A 15237-nucleotide genomic window follows, 5' to 3' on the forward strand; every position below is an offset into this window, starting at 1 on the left:
AGAGCTCATCACTGACTCCAACTGAGCTTCAGGCCAGGTAACAGGCTGATTCTGGTTTTAATAAAGAAGGTGGCGCTAGTGGTAAAGAACCCACCTGCCAATGTAGGAGATGCAAGAGATGCAGGTTCGATCCCTGGGTTGGGAAGATCCCCTAGAGGAGGAAATGGCAACCCACTCACTCCAGTATTCTTGTCTGGAAAACTCCATGGGTAGAGGAGCCTGATGGGCTCCAGGGGCTGCAAAGAGTTGGACATAACTAAGCACGCACACACACACACACACAACAGAAGAGTTGGTATGATAATATGATGTATGTCACTATCCATCTCCAGAAGTGGCCAGCATTGAGCTTCTAAAGGCCCCTGGGTGGGATTTTGTGCAAAGGTCCTAAAGGGGTGGAAAGTCAAAGCGTTAATCATTCTGTCATGTCTGACTCTTTGTGATCCCATGGACTGTAGCCCACCAGGATTCTCTACGGAATTCTCCAGGCAAGAATACTGGAACAGGTAGCCATTCCCTTTTCCAGGGGATCTTCCCCGCCAGCAATCAAACCTGGGTCTCCCGCATTACGGGCAGATTCTTTACCATCTGAGCTGCCAGGATTGGGCAGGAGGGAAATGTTTTGAGTAGGTCAGGCGGGTGACGCGGTTCATGGAAAAAGTGAAAGCTTCCACAGGACCGGGCCAAAATGGGGATGGAGTGACCAGGACAAGAGCCCCCTAGGCCCCTGGTACTCAGCAAGGAAGGCTGTTGTCCGGGACATTTTGAACCCTTCTAAAGCAGAGTGTCCAAGAAACAAGGGTAAATTCCAGGGCCAACCCCCAGCTTGAAACAGCAGGGAAGCGACCTTACAGACAGTGAGCAGACAGAGCAAGGGCCCAGTCAGTATTCACGGCTCTGGCCCCACGGAGGCACAGGCGTCCTGGGCGGTCCTAAGGAGGTGAGAACTGACCCAGGAGATGACTGAGGCTGAATTTCCATCCAGGTCCACTGGGGAGCAGAGTGAGTCTGACTCACAGAAATAAGAAGCACGTGAAGCTGTATCTCAGGGTCATCAACACCCACCACATCTGCTGCCGTCACTCTGCGGAGATTCCCCTTCTGATGTCATATAGTGGTTTGGGGGGACCCAAGTGCACTGCTTCATATTTACTTGTGGTAAAGTCTTCCTTTGACACATCAAAGCAGCCTTTTCAGTCTTGTAGAAATTCACCTAACTAGACTGTTATCCATTCCATGTATGTTTGCTGGCTGCGTTCTAGAGGATATGCTGTCAAATGCCCGGCAGAAAATCAAATGTCCTCTGTCTGCACATTCTGCATCTATCAACACAGTGACCCGCTGCAGAGAAGTGAAAGTAGGAAAGAACACAGGTTAATCTGGCCTGACTGGCTCTTGGCAAACCCTACTGGCTCGGAGAGGTCACTGCTGTCTTTTCTAAGGGCTCATTGAATCCAGTCAAACTCACCACCAAAGATCATGCATCCCGCCCTCACCCCACCTATGTGGCCGTGCTGTCTCCTGAGGTTTATGAGTCAGAGTTCACAAGCAGACGATGAAACAAGCAGCATGAAGAAAACACAGGGAAACTGGAAGCCAGACCACTGATACACATTTTCTTTTTAATTAAAAAAATGGTTTTATTAACAAGTCTAAAGAAAACTTTCATTGAATCAAGCGGTGTAATACAAATTATAGGGACCTGCATATAAAGCCTGGCACCGAATCTGGCCTTTTAGAAAGATTTATATGTAAAAATATGCATTAAAACCTGCACCAGAAATAGTGCAGAGGTTAACTGACACCCCCTGATAGAAGGCCTTACCAAGGCAGTCTGGTCTGTGGACACAGGGAGCTCTCAGGCCCACAGCTTCAGGGGTAAGTCATGTGACAGCGCCCTGCTGGTCTTTGAAGGCAGGACTCTCAAGAGCACCAAAATGCCACAAGCCTGACATGAAACAAAAATGGTGCTGGGAAGACAGGCAGGAGAGAGTGCTGTCCTCCTCACCCTCCTTACTGGGCTCTGACTCCTCTTCGAGGATTCTGGAATTCTGCAGACAGACCACCTTTAACTTTAGAATAACTGCAACTTCCAACTGCTGCAAATGTGCTTTTTCCAAGTAAGATGCCTAATTCGAACTCAAGAAGCCAAGTTATAATTGGCCTGATTTTAAGATGAAGAGTTGGTTCTGATGTTATTTTCTCCAGGTCAAGACCCTGACATACCTGCCTGAGTGGCTTTAATCACAACAGAAAAGAATGAAGACAGCAGCCTCGATCTAGTTCTGTCTTGGACCCAAGGCAACCAAGCAATTCTAGCCCAACAAGTTATATTGCATGGACAATGAAATGAGAAGCAGCTTGGATCAACTTTGGAATCTGCCCCTGTCCGTACTCTGGGTGCAAACTATCTCTCACAAGGCAAGAGAAGCCTTCGGGAGAATTTGGGTCAGTACAGGACAGAAGTCCCCAAGGAGGAAGACATTTCTTTACTGGTAGGCCTGACATTTTGGCTAGTCAGGGTCGGAACTGTTTGACCACTGGCTTATTCACTCATGGAGGGGCTACTGTCCTGGGTCAGCTCATCCTGTGGTTCTGTGAAAAGGGGCAACCATCCCTGACTCATCTCTGCTAAGCTGCTGCCCAAATAGCAGGGCTTCACAGACTGGAGAAGGAAATGGCAACCCACTCCAGTATTCCTTGCTGGGAAATCCCATGGACAGGTGAGCCTGGTGGGCTACGGTCCATCCAGTTGCAAAGAGTCGGATGAAACTTTATAAACAACGGATGGGAAACACACAAATGGGGACCAAGAAGAAATGGAAGGCGGTCACAGGGGAGCTCGAGGAACAGCAAAGGGCAGAGAGGGGTGCCCTGTGGGCCTCCAGTAGCTGGCAAGGATAGCAGGCCTCCACAACTTCAGAACACCTACTAGTTACTAAAAGGATGGGGGGGTTGGGGGGGGTCCCTTCCTGTCACACCAGTTGGTTCCACAGGGAAACCGGCTGCCCTGCCAGTTTTCTCTCCAAAAGAAGAGTGATTTTCTCAGCTACCTCCAGGGTGGTTTATAATCCCTTCCATGTCCCCAGCCCGAATGTCTTGCTGTGTGGCAATCTGACACTTTTCCTCAACTGTGGCAATAAGTGAAGGGAGGATGAAAGGGTCTGAGTCACAATTTAGGCAAAAAGCCAGGAGCCCAGTCAGGCTGTTAATGAGGGACGTCCTCTCTCAGGCAGCGCATTACTGGACCTGAGAGCTCAGGGTGAGAGACAGGCGCTCCTGGGCACGGGGGGATCATCACCACACATCCTGACAGACCAAGGTACCAAGGACATTTGGCTCAGTTACTACGGCTCTTTCGGGACAGGAGGCCAATCCTGGCGGCTCCTTCGCCAAGTCTCAGGGCATTTTAATCCACTTAAAAGTGACCTGACAACACCCTCTAGTGGAAATTATAAATAAAACAAGGGCTGTGCGTCCGATTTACCTTCTGAGGCCAGAGTGGTTTCCAGAATCCCCATAAAACGGAATAAAATAACAAAAACAAAACATTTTCTTTAAGAATATAATAATAAAAAAAAAAAAGGTGGGAGTTTACAAGTCACCTGTAGGCCCCTCAGTGCCGAATCACCTTCCCTCCTCAGACACTGCCTTCAATACATCCTAAGAAAGGGGGGCACGTGGTATGTGGGGAGCGGGGCACTGATCCCCTTAGAGTTTGGGCAGACTGCCTGCTGGTGCCAGGATGATGCCGAACACATAGAAGAGGCCCAGCAGGAGGTTGAGCTTGGCAGTCTTCTGGGGCAGTTTGTTGAAGGTCTGACTTCGGAACTGCCTCTCCAGGGAGAAGGCCATGGGGATGGTGAGCAGGGGCAGAGCCAGGCTGATGCTGCAGTGCACCGCCAGGATGCTGAAGACCAGGTAGGGCAGGAAGAGCAGGGTGTTGTAGAGCACATAGGACAGCGTGGGCCCGATGAGGATGGCGAGCGTGACGATGCCAGCCTCCCGGTCCGACTCCATGTCCCGGGTGTTGTTGGAATGGAGGATGGCCTCGGTGCTAAGGGCGAGGGGGATGGCGTAGAGCAGTGGGAAGACCGCCAGGGACCCCACCTGGACGGCGTAGGCGAACATCACAGCCAGCGGGCCGAACGTGATGAGGATGACGAGGTCCCCCAGAGCCAGGTACTTGAGTCCAATTCCTATGGCCAGAAAACCCAGAGAGTTGGTGTGAGATCAGGGCTGGAAACTGCGGGGCTGTTCTCCAGTGGAAAGGCAGGCTGCCTGTGGCTGGGCAGGGCATTTTCTTCTTAGACTGGGAGGTAGGGCAGTGACTGTATTCCCCTCCCCTCCAGAGCAAAATCCGAATTCTCCTCTGGTGACACAGAGGGACAGAAAAGACTAATCCTTTAACACCCAGTTCAGTCTGAGTCATCCCCAAGTTTTCCTTCCTGCCATCCCTCAACAAAACGACTTCCCAAGTGGGGCTAGTGGTAAAGAACACTCCCTACCAATGCAGGAGACATAAGAGACACAGGTTTGATCCCTGGCTGGGGAAGATCCCCTCGAGAAGGGCATGACAAACCACTCCAGTATTCTTGCCTGGAGAGTCCCACAGACAGAGGAGCTTGGAGGGCTGTAGTCCATGGGGTCAAAAAGAGTCAGATACGACTGAAGTGACTTGCATCCACATCCCCCAACAAAGCCCTGACACAAACAGCAGGGGCTCCCCAAACTAGCGGTTACCTGTTGGAGGGGCAGAACCCAGCTGGGGAAGCGGGGTACAAACTACTGGGTGTAAGACAGGCTCGAGAATGTATTGTACAACAAAGAGAATATAGCCCATATTTTATAGTAACTGTAAATGGAAAATAATCTTTAAAAACTGTGTGAATTAAAAATTGTAAAAGTTTTTGGGAAAAAAAGAAGAGCAGGGGGTTCCCAGGCACACACAGTTCAATGGGGAGCCCATGAACGCTCTCACAGGCCTTAACAGTCCAGGACTTGGGTTTCTTTCACTGTCCACCAGCCACCGTAAGACACTACTCCTGTCAGGAACACCGTGAGATTAGTCCCTCATGGAATATCCATCCCAGCTTCTTACTTTTCAGCCCCAACCTCTGGCAGCATCTTCTGGTTTTGAAAGCCCTCAGTTAACCTCAGCAAAATTTCAGGGTTCCCAAACTCCATACGGGAAACTTTCACCCACATAATAAGTAAGACAGCTAAGATGGTGAAGTTACAAAACTGCCTCCCCCGTCTCTGGTTCCCATGAAGTTAAAACGCTGAATGATCCCTCATTTTTCCCTTCTGGGGTGCTGATCGACCTCAAATCCTGTCTTTCAAACCAGCCCAGTTTCTCCATCCCCAAAGTCACGTTCCATCCTGCCTCACTCTATCCCCAAGTCCAAGTCAGGGTCATCTTATGCACTACACCCCCACCCCCCACCCCCGTGACACTCAACTGGTCCCTCAGCTTCAGTACTGATGACTGCCGCCCCTCCTTCACCCGGAATCCAATCTCCACACTGCAGCCAGAATTTGTTGCTTAGTCACTAGGTTGTGTCTGACTCTTTGCGACCCCATGGATTGCAGCCCACCAGGCTCCTCTGTGAATGGGACTTCCCAGACAAGAATACTGGAGTGGGTTGCCATTTCCTTCTCCAGGGGATCTTCCTGACCCAATGCGTCTCCTGCATTGGTGGGCGGGTTCTTTACCACTGAACCACCTGGGAAGCCCCTGCAGCCAGAATGGTCCTCTCAAAACACCGGCCATGCCCTTCTGCAAACACTACCAGAACACCCTTATCAACAAGTTGTCCTCAGGATAAGAACAGCCCCAATCATTCACCTGACTCAGCTTTGGCCTAGCCCTGCCCTGCCTCCCTCCTGCCTTGCTCTGAGCTCTCCTCCCGTCCCCATCTCTACATCCTTCAGTTCCTCTCAGTTCCTCAAGGCCTTCAGCCCCTTGCCTGGTCAACTCCTGCTCAAACCTTAAGACTTTAAAGGTCATTCCTCAGCCACCTTTCTCAGCCTGAGACCATATTCAGTCCCCTTGCAATACGCACCATAGCATCCTGACTTTCATAAATTCCAGAACACTTGCAACTCTTTTTTTTTTTTTTGGTGCCAAGTGGCATGAAGGATCTTAGATCCTCAACCAGGGATTGAATCCATGTCCCCTGCAGCAGAAACACGAAGTCCTAAGCACTGGCTTTCCGGGGAATTCCCACACTTCTAATTCTTAATCTCCCTCTCTCCCACAAAACCATAGGTTTCACAAAGGCATAGCTGGCTCCTCAAGGCCTGAAAGGCTGAAATGAACACAGAGCTACAGTAACAAGCATCTGGAATTTGGGACCAAGGTCATGAAAAATGTCCCACTGGGACTGAAACAGACCAAGCAGCATGGGAAGAGTGAGAGGCACCCACTCAAAGAGGTGACCCACAGGTATATTGCTACATAAGTCTGGGAAACCTCTGATCTAAAGAAGTTACTAAGACATGGCCCCAGGATCAGAAAGTTAAAAAAAAACAAAACTACTGGGTCATAAATTGCATTTTAAACAGTTAAATATGAGAGACATTATCTGTAGGAAATCTAAAGGCTTGGCAGCTGAAGAACAAGACGCAGCGCAAGTTTACCTCCAGACCTGTGGTTGGGACTCTTTAGCGCTAAATGACCATGGTTGGTTCTTGGAAATGAAGCATCTCCAGAATAGGGTATAACAGACATGGTCCCTGAGTCCCACCAACACCCAGCAAACTCATTCTCTACTCCCCACGCAGTGTTTTGATAAATAATTTAGTTGTGTGAGGACACGTCCTCCAGGAGGAAGGTCTCTCCAGCAGCATGTGAGCTCTAAGTGAGGAAACTGATGTCTTGCGTGACATCTCACACATTTAGGCAACTGCCCGTGCCCAAGGAAGATGACAGGCAGGCCTTGTGTGACATCTCACACATTTAGGCAACTACCCCTGCCCAAGGAAGATGACAGGCAGGACTGCTCCCACTATCGATCCAGCAAGTTTCTCCACCAGCTGCCCATTCCTTTATTTCCTCAGCTCTCCAGGCAGACCTCGGGACTCTATGGAAAGAAACAGAATAGCTCTATAGCCTTGATTGACATCTGGTGAGAGTACCCAAGAACACCTCGTTAAGTCACCTGGCAAAAAAAAAGACGTGAGCAAGGCTGAACAGGAAAGGAGTATGTTACCGATTCAATGGACATGAATCGGTAACAAACTCTGGGAGACAGTGACAGGGAAGCCTGGCGTGCTGCAGTCCATGGAGTCGCAAAGAGTCGGACACAACCTAACGACTGAACAACAAAAGGTTGAACAGAAACCTGTGCCTGCAAAGATAAGCCCCGGCCTTCAACAGACCTTGCACAAAAACCAACCACAAAGCTCAGCTGGGGATGACAGAGGTCTGTCAACCTTCTTGAGGTTATCTGACACTAGAAAATGACATAGCCCTCGAGCAGAAAGTCCTGTTTTCAGAGGGTCTGACCCAAGACTCACGAGCTCCACATGATAGAGGTGTGGCCCACCTGGGAGTTTCCTTTTAGGCACCCCCTCCTCCCAACACCATCTTCCACAGGGGCCAGCACAGTGAAATCCTGGGCCAGTTCTCCACACAGCCAGCCAGAAGGAATTTGTTAAAACAAATCAAAATGTTGGCAAGGACATGGAGTAACTGGAACTCCCGTGCCTTGAGGGTGGGAAGGTAAATGAAGTAGAAGCACTTTAGGAAACACTTTGGCAGCAGCTCATAAAGTTAAACATCCTCTATCCTATGACCCAGTAATCTGACTCCTAGGCATTTACCCAAGAAAAAACAAACACAAATATCCACAGAAGACTTGAAAATCAATCATGATAGCCAAAATACAGAAAAAATCCAGAAGTCACTGGACAGATAATGGATAAACAGACTGTGATATGTGCATACAATGGCTACCTCTCAGAGATACAAGGAACTACTGATCATATCACAACACAATGAAACCCAAAAACAGGCACAAGAATTCATACTGAATAATTCCATATACATGATGTTCTGGACCAGGCAAAATGAATCCATGTGAAAGAAGTAAGAACAGTGGTTGCAGTGGTTCCCTCTAGATGGAAAGAGTGGGGTTGAAACGGAAGAAGCACAAGGAAGCTTTTGGAGGTGATGAAAATGTTCTGTATTATGATAGGGGTATGGGTTATCAATCAAACCAGTCGATCTTAAGAGAGATCAACCTTGAATATTCATTGGAAGGACTGAGGCTGAAGCTGAAGCGCCAGTATTTTGGTCATCTGATGCAAACAGACAACTCATTGGAAAAGTCCCTGATGCTAGAAAAGATTGAGGGCATCAGAGGATGAGATGGCTGGACGGCATCACCGATGCAACAGACATGAACTTGGGCAAACTTCAGGAGATGGCGAGGGACAGAGAGGCCTGGCGTGCTGCAGTCCACGGGGTTACAAAGAGTCAGACACGACTGGGCGGCTGAACAACAACATGAGTTATACATCTGTATGTATTAATATTTGTCAAATTCATCAAACTATAAGGCTTAAAAGGAGAAGGCAATGGCAACCTACTCCAGTACTCTTGCCTGGGAAATCCCATGGACAGAGGAGTCTGGTGGGGTACAGTCCACAGGGTCGAGAGGAGTCGGACATGACTGAGCGACTTCATTTTCACTTTTCACTTTCATGCACTGGAGAAGGAATTGGCAGCCCACTCCAGTATTCTTGCCTGGAGAATCCCAGGGACGTAGGAGCCTGGTGGGCTGCCGCCTATGGGATCGCATAGAGTCAGACACAACTGACGCGACTTAGCAAGAGCAGCAGCATAAGGCTTAAAATCCATGCATTCCACTGTTTGTCAACTATGTATCAATAAAGTTAACATTAAAGAAATATCATAAGTCAGATTATGTCATTCCTCCACTCAATACGTTTCAATGTCTCCCCATTTATTCATTCAATAAATATTAAGTACTGACTACATGCCAGTGGGCCTTAAGAAGCATCATTACGAACAAAGCTAGTGGATGTGACAGAATTCCAGTTGAGCTATTTCAAATCCTGAAAGATGATGCTGTGAAAGTGCTGCACTCAATATGCCAGCAAATTTGGAAAACTCAACAGTGGCCACAGGACTGGAAAAGGTCAGTTTTCATTCCAATCCCTAAGAAAGGCAATCCCAAAGAATGCTCAAACTACCACACAATTGCACTCATCTCACATGCTAGTAAAGTAATGCTCAGAATTCTCCAAGTCAGGCTTTAGCAATACATGAACCAAGAACTTCCAGATATTCAAGCTGGTTTTAGAAAAGGCAGAGGAACCAGAGATCAAATTGCCAACATCCGCTGGATCATCGAAAAAGCAAGAGAGTTCCAGAAGAACATCTATTTCTGCTTTATTGACTATGCCAGAGCCTTTGACTGTGTGGATCACAATAAACTGTAGAAAATTCTGAAAGAGATGGGAATACCAGACCACCTGACCTGCCTCTTGAGAAACCTGTATGCAGGTCAGGAAGCAACAGTTAGAACTGGACATGGAACAACAGACTGGTTCCAAATAGGAAAAGGAGTACGTCAAGACTGTGTATTGTCACCCTGCTTATTTGACTTATATACAGAGTACATCATGAGAAGCACTGGGCTGGAAGAAGCACAAGTTGGAATCAAGATTGCTGGGAGAAATATCAACAACCTCAGATATGCAGATGACACCAGCCTTATGGCAGAAAGTGAAGAACTAAAGAGCCTCTTGATGAAAGTGAAAGAGGAGAGTGCAAAAGTTGGCTTAAAGCTTAACATTCAGAAAACTAAGATCATGGCATCTGGTCCCATCACCTCATGGGAAATAGATGGGGAGACAGTAGAAACAGTGTCAGACTTTATTTTTTTGGGCTCCAAAATCACTGCAGATGGTGACTGCAGCCAAGAAATTAAAAGACGCTTACTCCTTGGAAGGAAAGTTATGACCAACCTAGATAACATATTAAAAAGCAGAGACATTACTTTGCCAACAAAGGTCCGTCTGGTCAAGGCTATGGTTTTTCCAGTGGTCATGTATGGATGTGAGAGTTGAACTGTGAAGAAAGCTGAGCGCCGAAAAATTGATGTTTTTGAACTGTGGTGTTGGAGAAGACTCTTGAGAGTCCCTTGGACTGCAAGGAGATTCATCCAGTCCATCCTAAAGGAGATCAGTCCTGGGTGTTCACTGGAAGGACTGATGCTGAAGCTGAAACTCCAATACTTTGGCCACCTGATGCCAAGAGCTGACTCATTGGAAAAGACCCTGATGCTGGGGGGGATTGGGGGCAGGAGGAGAAGGGGACAACAGAGGATGAGATGGCTGGATGGCATCACCGACTCGATGGGCATGAGTTTGAGTAAGCTCCAGAAGTTGGTGATGGACAGGGAGGCCTGGCGTGATGCGATTCATGGGGTCGCAAAGATTCAGACACGACTGAGCGACTGAACTGAACTCAACTGACATGCCAGGGGGCACTGTTCTGGGCACCATGGGGTTCAGCAGAGAACAGAGACTAAAATCCCTACCCCCAGGGAGTTTACAGTCTAGGTGGGAAGGTAATTAACACAGTAAATACTTTCTGTGGTTAGAATGTGATGTGTGCTGTGCAGAAAAAGCAAAGAAAAGCAATAAGGAAGATACTGTAGGGAAAACACAGAGAGGGTGTGTGGTTTTATTTTTTTCAGCTGCTGCAGAAAGCCTTATTGTTTTGTAGTTTTAAATAGGGTAGAAAAAAAGGCATTACCAAGCAGCTGACATTTGAGCAAATGGGTGGTGGTTAGAAAACAAATCATACGCATAGATGGGGAAACAGCGTTCTAAACAGAGGAGACAGCATCTGCAAAGGACCCGAGGCAGGAGAATGCCTGGTGCATTCCAGATACAGCTGGGAGGGCGGTGTGGCTGGAGGGTGGTGAGGAGGAGTGCAGGTCGGAGAGCTGGGGGAGGTCGGGGGTGAGAAGATAATGTCAGGCCTTGGGAGTCATTGTAAAGACTTTAACGAGATGGAACCCAAGGAGAGTTTTGAGCAGACGACTGACACGGCTGCAGTACTCCTCTGGCTGCTGATCCAGGAGCACCCTGAAAGGGACAAGGGTGGATACACAGAGATTGGTAAAGCACCAGCCGCAATAATCGAGGGGAATGACCGTGGCAGTGGTGGAAGGGGATGAGAAGTGGTCCGGCCCCAAATGCATTTTAGAAGGAGAGTCAACGGGACTTACTGACGGTCTGGATGCAAGATGTGAGAAAGGAGAGTCAGGGATGATGCCCATGATTTGCAGCCTGAAGAACCAGAAGGATGGAGTTTCCATTGAGTGAGAAGGGGAAAGCTGAGGGTAGAGCAGATTTGGGGGGGGGGGGGGGGGAGAAGATCAAGAATTTGGTCTCAGACACGTCAAGGTTGAGATGCCTATAACCTTGAAGAGAAGTTACTGAAGTTGAACCTTGGGGATTCCCAGGTGCTCCAGTGGTTGAGAATCTGTCTGCCAGTGCAGGGGACATGGGTTTGATCCCTGGTCCGAAAAGATCCCACATGCCGAGGAACAACTAAGCCTAAGTGCCACAACTAATGGGCCTACAACTCTAGAGCCTGCAGCCGCAACTACTGAAGCTGGTGTGCCTAGAGCCTATGGATCTCGAAAACAGAGGCCACCACAAGGAGAAGCCCGAGCACCACAATGAAGAGTCGCCCCGGCTCGCCACAACTAGAGAAAGCCTGTGCACAGCAACAAAGACCCAGCACAGCCAAAAATAAATACATAAAAAAGTAGTGGGATCTGAGTTTGGAGCTTAGTGGAGATACCTGGTCCAGAGGTAGAAATTTGAGACACACCAGCTTAATAGACGGCAATAGAAGCCATGAGACTGGCTGAAATCACCAAGGGAGTAAATGGAGCTAGAGAAAAGAGGTCTAAGGACTAGGCTTGGGAGTGAGGAGGAACCAGCTGAGACTGAGGCCCTATGAGACCAGCATGATCTAGCCCCTGCCTCCCTTGACAGCTGCATCCCAGTCTCCCTCTTGATTACGCTGGTCTTTCAGCAAATTCTGAGATGCCAAGCCCTTCCCTACTGCAGGATATTTGCATCTGCTTTCCTTCAGTCCTGAAGGACCTGACTCAGACCCCAATTCCGCCCCACAGCTGGCTCCTTGTCCTTCAAATCTTAGTTTAAGTGTCACCTTCACAGAGGGCCTCTTTCCTCCACCAGCACCTTACACATTCATTCTATTTCAGCACCCTACTGATGTCCCTCACAGAACTTTTTACAACTGGCTGCCACAGTTAGTCTAACTACCCACAGTTAGTCCTGCTTTTCTTCGTTCTCCTTCCGATGCTCCATCACAGTTCCCTTGGCCAGTCTTCTCCTCTCCTCACTTCTTAATATTGGGGCTCCCCGGGGTATCTGTCAACAATCCCTCCTCTGGCTCTCACCCTGTCGTACAACTTAGTCTATGTGCAAAGACTCTCAAAAGTTTCTACCTCCAGGTCAGACCTCTCCTCTGAACTTGGACTCAAATCCAACCATCAATTTGACAGCTCCACATGGAGATCTGATATATTAAGATGGCCAAAGTCAATGTCTCCATTTTCTCTCCACAAACCTATTTAAAACCTTCTCTCTCTCACTCCACATCAACTTCACTATTTCAGTTGCTCAGGCCAAAACCTTAGAGTTATGTTTGTTTGGATAGTTTTTTTTTAAGAGTTATATTTAATTCCTGTTCCTCTCCTGCCTCACGTCCCATCTATCAGCAAACGGTGCCTACCTTCAAGATATATTCGGAATCTAACTACTTCTTCCGTCTCCACTAATCCCAGCCTGATTCAAGCCACCAAACATCTCTTGCCTCTTTTACTTGACAGACCCCTTCTGGGTGTTCCCGCTTCTCCCCTCGCCCTCCTTTATCTATTCTCAGTAACTTAGCCAGAGGGATTCTTTCAAAACACTAAGGCCTATGTCATCTTTGTGCCACACTGCCTTGCGCAAACATACTTCTTTTACTTCACCTCCTTTTACTGTCTCCCTCATGCACACCCTGGACTCCATGATGTTCCTCCAACATTTTCAGGGACACTCCGGCCTTAAGGTCTTTGGCAGTTGCTGTTCCAACATACTCTTCCTCCAGATAACTGCTCAGCCAATTTCCTCACCTGTCACCTCCTACAGTCTTTGCTCAAGTGCTACCTTCTTCCAGATACCTAAAGAGCCAACTCCCTCGCCTCCCTCTCACAATCTCTGATCACATGTTACCTGTTTTTTTCTTTTTGGCTGTGCCAAGGGGCCTGTGGGATCTTAGTTCTCCAACCTGGGGTAGAACCTGCGCCTCCTACACTGAAAGCATGGAGTGAACCTCTGGACCACCAGGGAAGTCCCTCGTGTTACCTTTTTTATGAGGCCTACCCTGATCAAACTAATTAAAATTAGTTTGTGTCCTCCTTCCTTGTTCTACTTAATTTTTTTTCCCCTATAGTACTGTTCATCTTCTCATGTACTGTAACCAAGGCAGAAATTCATTGTGGCTTACCAGGAACTCCCTGGTTTCCTAAAGCCCCACATCTTGGAAACACTCTCAGTGCTGAGCAAACCAGGATGTTGGCCATCCTAACCATAATTTACTGTTTTTACTTTCTATCTCTCCTCATGATACGTAAAATCACTTCCAGAAGGGCAGGGACTTGACTGTTGTGTTCAGGTAGAACAGAACCTGGCACATAATAGGTGCGCAATAAAGAGGGCTTAAACACCTGCCGATCAGCACTTTAATCAGCCTGCTGCAAGGGGTCACCTAGCAAACTAGCTAGAAGGAATTAGGTGTATAATCTGAGCTCTTCAAATTTAATTCCACTAAAATTTGACCCTGTGGCATTATAAAGGTTTCCCAGGTGGCACTAGTGGTAAAGAACCAGCTTGCCAATACACACGTAAGAGAAGCGATTCGACCCCTGGGTCGGGAAGATCTCCTAGAGGAGGGGAGACCAACCCACTCCAGCATTCTTGCCTGGAAAATTCCACGGACAAAGGAGCCTGGTGGGCTACAGCCCATAGGGTCGAAAAGAGTCGGAGACGACTGAAGCGACTTAGCACCCACACACATGGCATGATAAGGTATGATGAGAGGAAATTAGATATCAAAAATTTCCGTATATACCGTATATATGAGTTATTCCTAACATCCATAAGCCAAGCCAAAAATGTTATCCCCCAAATCCACATGGCCCAAACAGTATAGATATCACATAAGACGGCCTAATTCAGAAAATAACCTTTGACACTTCTTCGAGAGCCCTATAATTCCTAAGCAAACTGTAGTTTCCATGCAACTAAGACTTGCAGCAAATAGGCTAACTTACCTCCTGTGTAGAGAAAGGAACCAGACAGGCCTCCGAAGTAAATGAGAGCTAAGTGCTCCAGTTTCAGAGGGGACAGACAGTAGAGGCAAGCGGCACAGACACAGCCCAAGGTGTAGAGGAAGACTCCAAACCGAACGACATCCTGGGGCTCCAAGATTCGGTCCACCAGGGTCCTGTCATCACTCTTTTTGTGATCAATGCCCTTGGAAAAGTCGTAGTAAGTGTTGACCAAATTGCCAGCCCCGTGCACCGCAAGGACAGCTATGGCACAACCCACCAACAGCCTGGGATCCAGGACGCCTTGGGATCTGTATGCCAGCGCACTGCCCAGGGCCACCGGGGTGAGTGAGGCGCTGAAGCTCCAGGGCCGCAGGGCCAGGACATAGGAGGCGCACTTCTGCCTCCAAGAGCGCTGAGGAAGTCTGTCTTGCTGAGGACAGCCGTTCCCCAGCAGGTCCCTGTCCTCGACCTTGGTCGTCTCTCCTGCGTGGATGTTAATCTTCTCCGCCATGGAGGCTGCACGTGTGTTAAGTCAGTGGTAGTGAGCCACCCACTGCGCAGCGTCCGCGCTAAGGCGAGGACGGACGGGGCGGGGCGACGGACCTGACCTTCTTCGGTTCCACCACCGACAGGGATGAGGAGGCGGCGGGGCCCGGGGTCTGCAGCGAGCGGGCCTGGCACCCCAGGAGACCCGGCAGCACCGCCCCGACCTTCTGTTACCTGTGTAAGCCTGCTGCCAGACCCCAGCCCCGCCCGCCCTAGAGCCCGAGCACGAGCCGCGACCGCCACCCCGGGGCTACCAGGGCCGCCGGGGCCGCCATCTTGTGCGTCCGCCACC

At 48.8% G+C, this 15237-nt stretch overlaps 1 protein-coding gene across 1 annotated transcript; it reads right to left on the reverse strand.

Annotated features, from left to right (window-relative positions):
- Positions 1 to 1610: 1610 nt before the first annotated feature.
- Positions 1611 to 15237, reverse strand: UBIAD1 (UbiA prenyltransferase domain containing 1). The gene is made up of 2 exons (XM_065935764.1): positions 14400 to 15237; positions 1611 to 4199 (listed from the first exon to the last, which is right to left on the reverse strand). The coding sequence occupies exons 1-2, from the start codon at positions 14908 to 14910 to the stop codon at positions 3712 to 3714; spliced, it is 999 nt and encodes a 332-aa protein (XP_065791836.1). The 5' UTR covers positions 14911 to 15237; the 3' UTR covers positions 1611 to 3711.

The sequence above is a fragment of the Muntiacus reevesi genome, chromosome 5 (genome assembly GCF_963930625.1).
Source record: "Muntiacus reevesi chromosome 5, mMunRee1.1, whole genome shotgun sequence".
NCBI classification, from domain to species: Eukaryota; Metazoa; Chordata; class Mammalia; order Artiodactyla; family Cervidae; genus Muntiacus; species Muntiacus reevesi.